The sequence below is a fragment of the Myodes glareolus genome, chromosome 22, assembly GCF_982192425.1.
Source record: "Myodes glareolus chromosome 22, mMyoGla1.1, whole genome shotgun sequence".
NCBI classification, from domain to species: domain Eukaryota; kingdom Metazoa; phylum Chordata; class Mammalia; order Rodentia; family Cricetidae; genus Myodes; species Myodes glareolus.
In genome coordinates, this window is record NC_142047.1 from 51,525,163 (window position 1) to 51,532,719 (window position 7,557).

The 7,557-nt window shown below is 53.3% G+C and overlaps 2 protein-coding genes across 5 annotated transcripts in view; both read left to right on the plus strand.

Moving 5' to 3' along the window:
- Zc3h18 (zinc finger CCCH-type containing 18) overlaps positions 1-1,060 on the plus strand; it is a 39,755-nt gene extending 38,695 nt beyond the window's left edge. For all 4 annotated transcript variants that reach the window (XM_048437446.3, XM_085681839.2, XM_048437448.3 and 1 more), the window contains one exon: positions 181-1,060. In XM_048437446.3, the coding sequence (XP_048293403.2) occupies positions 181-379 (199 nt within the window). In that variant the 3' untranslated portion in view covers positions 380-1,060. The remainder of the gene's footprint in view (positions 1-180) is intronic.
- A 4,672-nt stretch (positions 1,061-5,732) lies between these two features.
- Il17c (interleukin 17C) lies at positions 5,733-7,275 on the plus strand. The gene is made up of 2 exons (XM_085681549.2): positions 5,733-6,185; positions 6,635-7,275. The coding sequence occupies exons 1-2, from the start codon at positions 5,902-5,904 to the stop codon at positions 6,894-6,896; spliced, it is 546 nt and encodes a 181-aa protein (XP_085537675.2). The 5' UTR covers positions 5,733-5,901; the 3' UTR covers positions 6,897-7,275.
- The last annotated feature ends 282 nt before the right edge of the window (positions 7,276-7,557 follow it).

Here is a 7,557-nt window from a genome sequence, read left to right on the forward strand (position 1 = left end):
CCTTGTTGAAAGGCCCTAAAAAGGGAGACTGAGTCTCAGGATGGCCTTATAGTGGTGATATAGTAGGGTGACTTGAAGAGGCTGTGGGCTAGCCCAGACAGAGGAAGTGGGGAGCCCTGGGTGCTCACCCCAGGGTGTGCTCTTTCTCATCTCCTTCCTCACATCTTTTCAACCCTACAGGAAGCGTCCACTGTCACCCCAGTCTAAGAGCTCCAGCAAGGTCACCAGTGTGCCCGGCAAAGCCACAGACACTGCTGCTGCAGGCACCAAGTCAGGGAAGGCCAGCACATTGTCACGGCGAGAGGAACTCCTTAAACAGCTCAAGGCTGTCGAGGATGCCATCGCTCGCAAGCGGGCCAAGATCCCTGGGAAAGTGTAGTAGGCCCAGCTCACTCCCTGGAGTAGACTCTTAAATGTTTTATAAAAATAGGGTAAGCGCAGCCATTTTGGATTTTCCAGTTAATGTCTTATTTTGGCTGTGATTCTTTTTAAAAATTAAAAAAGAAAAAAAAAGTTTCTCAGCTGGAAAAGAAGCCACATACAAGATGAAGATGACGCTGAATCCCAACCTTCCCACCAAACTGAACCAGCTCCTTCAAGAATAGAGTCTCCACGGACAGACAGACAGACGGACAGGTCAGCACTGAGACAGGGAGCACCAGCTCTGAATAACTTAAGAGCTTCAGGCTCGCAGGGACTGGACTCACACTCTTCTGCCTCCGTCCTCATTTCCCCCAGGTGGCTTCCTGGCTGCGTGTTTCCAGCAGAGTCTCCTTTCTGGGAACAGGAAAGCCGAATATTTCCTGGACCACAGGCAGCACCATCCCTCCTCTCCCCTGGATCAGAAGTATATATATACATATATATATATATATTCTTGCCTAAAGTCTGATTGGGAAACATTTCCTGTCTTTTATTTTAAGCATCAAATTGTTTTAGTTGATTAAAAGAAAAAAAACAAAAGACAAAAAAAATAAGGCCAAGGGTATTGTTGGGGTGTCTGTCCAATGTGGAGGGTCTTTTTTGAGCGATCTCCTAAAATAAAATATTTTGATAAGCACTTTCTGGTCCTGGTGGTGTCTGCATGGGCCTGGACTTCCTCCCCACTGGGCATCCATGCTTTAGCTCAAAATGGACCAAGCACTCCAGCTGAGCCCTGAGCCCTGAGCCCTGGAGCAGATGGTGTCTGTCACCCGCCAGGAGCCAGTGTAGATGGAATCATGCCTGGTCCCGCAGCCAATCAGTCCCAAAGAAACATACAGAGGCTTATAATCATTATAAACTGTAGGGCCTACTGCTCAGGCTTATTATTGTTTAACTCTTACAACTTAACCCATAATTCTTGTCTGTGTTTAGCCATGTGCCTTGGTACCTTTACTCAGTAAGGCAATCTCATCTTGCATCCTCTGCATCTTACTAGTGCCTGACTCTCTGTCTTTCCTCTTCCCAGAATTCTCTTAATTTGGTCTCCCTGCCCATACTTCCTGCCTGGCTACTGGCCAATCAGCATTTATTAAACTAATACAAGTGACAAATCTACAATATACAAGAGTATTATCTAATAGCAAGCCAGCCAGCACAGATTGCTTGAATCTCCAAGCCCTGGAGCGTTAAGCCTCAGTTTTCCCATCCTATGTTAAACGAAAAACAGCCCAGCTCTTGTGGTTGACCTCTCTTGGAGTGAATAGGTATCTATTCACTGGCGAGGCTGACCCCAGCTATAAAGTCATTTGTCACTCTTGATTTGAACATATCGCCTGGCCCTGACCCAGGCATGTGTTCAGGTCCAGGATATGCAAAGCCTAGACAAGGACACTCCGATGTCCTCGATGCATTTACTACTCTCCATGAGAGTCCTTTAATAAGGCCTACCCAGTGCAGACAGCTCCAGAGAGGCCAGCGCCACAGTGCCTTCCCAGGCAATGTTCCTGGTCTTGTGGCAGCCCCACCTTATCTCTTCTATCACCACCTTCCAGGAAGTACCATGCCCTAAAGCCCCCAAGTTCAAAGGAGGCCAGAGGACAACCTCAGGTGTCTGAGTAATGCCTTCCACCTCCTTGGTGACAGGGTCTCTCTGGCCTGGAGGCCACCAATTAAACTAGACTGGCTGGCCTCTCTAGTCTTGGGATCTACCTATCTACCTCCCCAGCACAAGCAGCGTTTTACATGGGTTCTGAGACTTGAACTCTGATCCTTCCTCTTGGCAAGGGAAGCTCTACCAGCTAAGCTGTCCCCAAGCTCTGATTTTCACCCAGGGAAGTCCAGTATAAACATTCCCAATAGCCTTGCTACTGTGGGTCAGAGGAAGAGTCAGCCTTGCTGTTGACTGGACCCCAGGCCCAGGAGAGATACAACCTCACCTAGCAACCCTAAATAGACCAACAACAACCAAACCTGAGATCTCCAGGCTTCCCGCTTTTACCTGACCCAGACAGCCAGGGCAGGATCTGTGTAGGGGCCACTGAAGCATGATGTGGGCAGGCGGGCCTGCCCAAGCAGGGCAGGCTGTTCGGCATCCTTCCTCTTGGGTGCTTTTCCATTCTTGCCTAACCTGGGACTTATGAATGAACCTCAGGAGCAAGGCTACCTACCTTCTGCCTCCAACAGTAGTATGTGTTCTGACCCCTACACCCCACTCCCTACATCCTCCCTCATAGAGCCTTAGGCAGTGTCTACCAGAAGAGCTGCATTCAGATCCTTCAGACTACCCACCCAGCCACTAGTGGGTAAAAAATCCAAAGCAGGCTTTGAGTGGGAAGACAGGTGGGCACTGAGGTCAAAGGTTACAGGACATCGTCTGGGACCACACTTGACACCAGATGTCCTGCTGTTATCTCAGTACACCCATGGAACGTGGGTGCTCAGAGGCCAGTATGCTGCTGCCGTCCTGGCCCAGGAGTGTCCTGCATTTCAAGGGCTGGGCAGAATGGATCGAATCTGTGCGTGGGATTAGCTGGACTCAGGACAGCAGCCAGCCACAAGTATGGGATCAGTAAGGAGCTGCTGTAAGCCAAGGAAGGAGGCCTGGTCAGCTCTGCTGGGCTCCATCTGAAAAATGATAGAACACACAGATCCCAGTCTTAGGACCTGGCAGAGGAAGTAGAACAGTCTCATCTTTGAGAGTATCTGGGCCAGCTTCTATGAAGCCACAGGCTAGTACCTGACAGGCACGTGGGCCTGTTTGCCTCCTGAGACCCTGGGCTCCACCCAAAGACCCCAATGCTCTCCCTGTCTTTGGAATCCACCTGTGCCAGAAGTAGGAGCAGCTATAGAATGTTCTTCAATACACCAGACACTGAGCAGGCTGATCCTGGCTAAAATCCAGCTCTGCTGGCACATTTGCTGTACAGCCTGGGATAAATTGTTGCCGTCCTGGGCCTCAGTTTCCCTGCCTGGGAAGCGGGGAAAGCTGAAGCTCCTTGAAGAATGAAAACAGGGCCATAGTTGAACATGTCTCCAAAGCCATTGTTCTTGTTCCTGTCCTGGGGTACAAGGTGGAACAGGTGAAAGGTGAAGGTATCGGTGAACTCCTTCCCACTGGGCCCCGCCTCGACAATGGCCGAGACCTGTGGCCCCTGCTCCTCTCTGGGAGAGGTAGCACTGGTGGGGGAAAGGACTGATCTAGAGTGGGGCAGTCTGAAGTGGGCCCTTCCCTCTGATGCCCCCCCCACACACACACGTCCTTCCCTAGCTTTCCTTCTCCTGCTCTTCCCAGGACATTGGGTGCTGTTAGACAGACCGTATACAGAAAGATCCCGACCCAAGAAGAGGCTGGAATCTACAGGCCCAGCCCTCTCTTCCAGGATGTAGCTGACCCAACTCTTCCCTCACCTTTACCTCCCTCCCACCTGTGTCTTGTGACTCACAAACTGACAATGCAAAAGGGTCATGGGAATCATGTCAGGGTGCCCATTGGTTAGGCAGAAAAAACGTAGCCTGGGAAATCCCACCCATGTCCACCAGGATCTTCTCCAAGGCCCTGGAGTCCGGCAGCTACAGCTGACATGTTTACATGCACGTTGGTGGGCATATGTATGTGCCAGGAAGAAACTGGAGGTCAGCAGGTCAGCCGAGGGAGGTACCACGACTGGGCTCTGCACCAAACATCTCAGCCATAGCTTCATTTCAGGGGCTTCCTTGAGGGCACTTAGACCGTCTCAGCTCCCTTCCGCCATTGTCCTCTGTGAGGGGAGGGACTGTATCCAGACCAGATTCTGAGAGGCCCTGGGAACACACCAGCAGCCTGGTGCTCTGTGGATCTGGTGACAGCAACAGTCAGTCAGCCTCCAGTGACTCAGAGGACCCCAGGCGGCTGGCAGCACAGCACTGCCCTCATGGTGGCCTGTGGAGTCGGTGAGCAGAGCTGTCCCTTCATCCTTTTGGGATGTCATTCCCGGGGCACCCGATGTGCTGCCCCAGCTCTGAGGTTGAAGCATGGCTCCTGCCCTCGGGTTGAGAGGCTCCTTCTGAGTGTGGGGGCTGAAGAAGGATCTGTGACTACACTCCCTGGCCCCGCCCACAGCTGGACATTCTCAACTCTCGCAAAAACCAGGCCAGACAGGCCCTTCTGCTTCAGAGGTGGCCCGATCCCCAAGGGGCCCCAGGGTAGAGGCCTTCCCAGAATGACAGCCAAACCTTAGGCATTCAAAACATCCCAAGATCTGGCTCCCACCTGTCCTCTTTTCAGATAAAAGCACCCACAGGACCCAGCTCACCCGCACCAGCTGTGTTATACAGGATTCAGTGGGGGAGGGGGCGCTTCCGGTGGCTCCTTCGATAACTGCACTCTTTTCCGATGGGCTGACCTTCCCCGCCCCAGAATTTTTATCTTGGATAAAACTGTAGGAGAGAGGCTGGAGAGAAGACTCGGCAGTTAAAAACATTGGCTGATCTTACAGAAGATCCCAGGTTCTGTTCCCAGCACCCATGTGGTGGTTCATAACCAGCCGTAACTCCAGTTCCAGGAGATCCAAGGCCCTCTTCTGGCCTCCATGGGTACCAGGCGCACACATAGACAAAACACTCATCCTCATAAAAGTTTTTAAAAAAATTAAAAACCTGTAGGACCCTCACTAAGACCTAAGGGCAATCCCCAGCTATCATCTCTCCTGCCCGTACAGGGAAGGGGCTCATGGTGACCACTGTAGGCAAGAAGCATAGCCTCAGTGCCCATCCACAGGTCCAGAGACTCAGCCTCAAGGACCCACAGCAGGAAGTAATATGTAAGACCCCAGTGCCAACCGCGAACAGCAAAAACTGGCACAACTCAGAGCAGCAAGCTGCTTAGAGCAGCTCGGCTGAAACCCTTATGCCCCATGGGTCCCTGGCTTTTCACGGGCATTCCACTGGGTAGGGGCGCTTTGGGTAGAGAGGTTGCCTTGAAAAGGATCCTAAGCGCCTGTGACGTAGCGGGCGTGGCAGAGCTGGGCCCAGCGGCTGTTCTCAGGACCTACCTGGACAACTGCGTGATGAAAGGGACAGACCCAGAGGAGGAAGCAGAGTGCCGGAGTTTCCCCAGGTGTGGCCCCAGGTATAAAGAAGCACACAGCCGGTCTCCACCAGGTGCAGCACTGGGACCATCGCCAGGTGTGAGGCCGCTCCATGTCTGCTGCCATGGCTACTGTCATTGGCACTATGATGGTGAGCCTGGCACCTTTCCCAGCCTCCTAAGGACAGCCTATCCCAGAAGGGTGGATGATGGGGGCTTCTCTCTGAGCCTAGGTGCACTGAGATGCCTTTAGCGAAGCTGATTTCCCCACTTACAGAAGAAAAGTCTAAACCCCATCTTTTCCATGAGAACCAGCAAGCTTTGGAGGAAATGGGGTGTTCTCTGGGCTACCCCTAACCATACACCTGCCTGTTCCCCAGCGTCTCCTGCTTCTAGCCTGGTTGCCTTCTGGGATGACCCACCAAGACCCCCCGTTCCAGGGGAATCTCCGAAGGCATGGGACCCTGAGGTGCTACTCTGCTGAGGAGCTGTCTCGTGGCCAGGCTCCCCCACACCTGCTAACCCGAAGTGCCAGGTGGGAGCAGGCCCTCCCTGTGGCCCTGGTGTCCACTCTGGAGGCCACGGGCCACAGGAGACAGCATGAAAGACTAGCTGGAACACAGTGCCCCGTGCTGCGGCCAGAGGAGGTGCTGGAAGCTGACACCCACCAGCGCTCCATCTCACCATGGAAATATCGGTGAGGTTGATCGGGGTCCCCACGGGTGGGACGGGAGGGTGACTTTATTCCCACTCTGGAGCCTTAGTTTCTCACCTGTTCAATAGGTGTGCCCCCCCCAACCTCTAAAGACACATTCCCCTGAGAAGCTGTCGCTTGGACCAGGTGAGACCAGGGCCCCCATTAAAGGCCCTGGTTCTCTGTTCTCAAAGGCCATAGGTTAAATGTAGGCACCACCATTGATTGAGCACCAACTGAATTCCAATTCTCGGTGCCTGTGCCTTTCTGTCTGTGGCGTTTGAATCCTGAACTCCCAGATTGCCCATTCCAGAGAAAGTGGTGCAGCCGCAAGAGGGTGGAGCTCCAAGGGGCGGGGAAGGGATGCTGTGCCCACTGCGCTGCTTGTGAGAGCTCAGATTAGTTCTCGGTAGGACCAGAGCTGAGTATTCTCACTGCTCCTGTCCCCACAGCATTGACACAGACCAGAACCGCTACCCACAAAAGCTGGCGGTGGCAGAATGTCTGTGTCGTGGCTGCATCAACGCCAAGACGGGCCGGGAGACAGCCGCCCTGAACTCTGTGCAGCTGCTGCAGAGTCTGCTGGTGCTGCGGCGGCAGCCCTGCTCTCAAGACGGTGCCTCAGACCCTACACCAGGATCCTTCGCCTTCCACACTGAGTTCATCCGAGTGCCTGTGGGTTGCACCTGTGTTCTTCCCAGGTCTGCACAGTGATGACTTCTGCTGAGGCCCCCACCATGGTGCACCAGGCTTCTTCCGGGCAGACGTCCCAGGCACCCCCACAGAAGATACCCTTCTATTTATGTGTATTTATTGCTTATTTATTGACTCAGAAGTGCAGCAGAGGCCGTACCCAGGCTTGCCCAGTGATCTCTGACCCGTGCCCAGCTGCAGGCTGCTGGTCTCAGGACTGGAGGGGTCAGGCAGGCCCCTGTCTGGAAGGATCATTCCCAGTGACTTTTTTTTAGCTAAGCCTGTTTCCAAAGAGAACTGGGTGTGGTATCGGGCACAGCTGGAGTCCCAGCCCTCCACAGAGGCTGGAAGGTGGCCTCGAGTTCTCAGAGAGCCTGGTCTACACAATGAGTTTCAGGGAATCCAGGGCTACAGAGTGAAACCATCTCAAAAGGTGGGGTTCCTGAAGGAACCGGCTTACTCTCCTTGGACCTCTAGCAACAGTGACAGGCGGGGAGATGAGGGGCCGGCTCTATGCTACCCCAGAGCCCTGGTTCTGCCCAGTGCAGCTCTCCCAGCTGTTTTTAAACAATTATTTATTTTAAGTGTTATTAAATGGACATGTTCAGCGCTTCCTTTACTTATTCCTGCAAGTTCACTTTTCCTTCCTCCTGGCCCTGTTCATCCAGTGGTGCTCAGAGGC

What these genes read in the sequence shown, in the direction of transcription:
- Il17c (XM_085681549.2), top strand. Translation starts at nt 5,902, where the DNA reads ATGACCCACCAAGACCCCCCGTTCCAGGGGAATCTCCGAAGGCATGGG. An exon ending in ATCTCACCATGGAAATATCG is followed by an intron (nt 6,186 to 6,634) that starts GTGAGGTTGATC and finishes CTGTCCCCACAG; the next exon opens with CATTGACACAGACCAGAACC.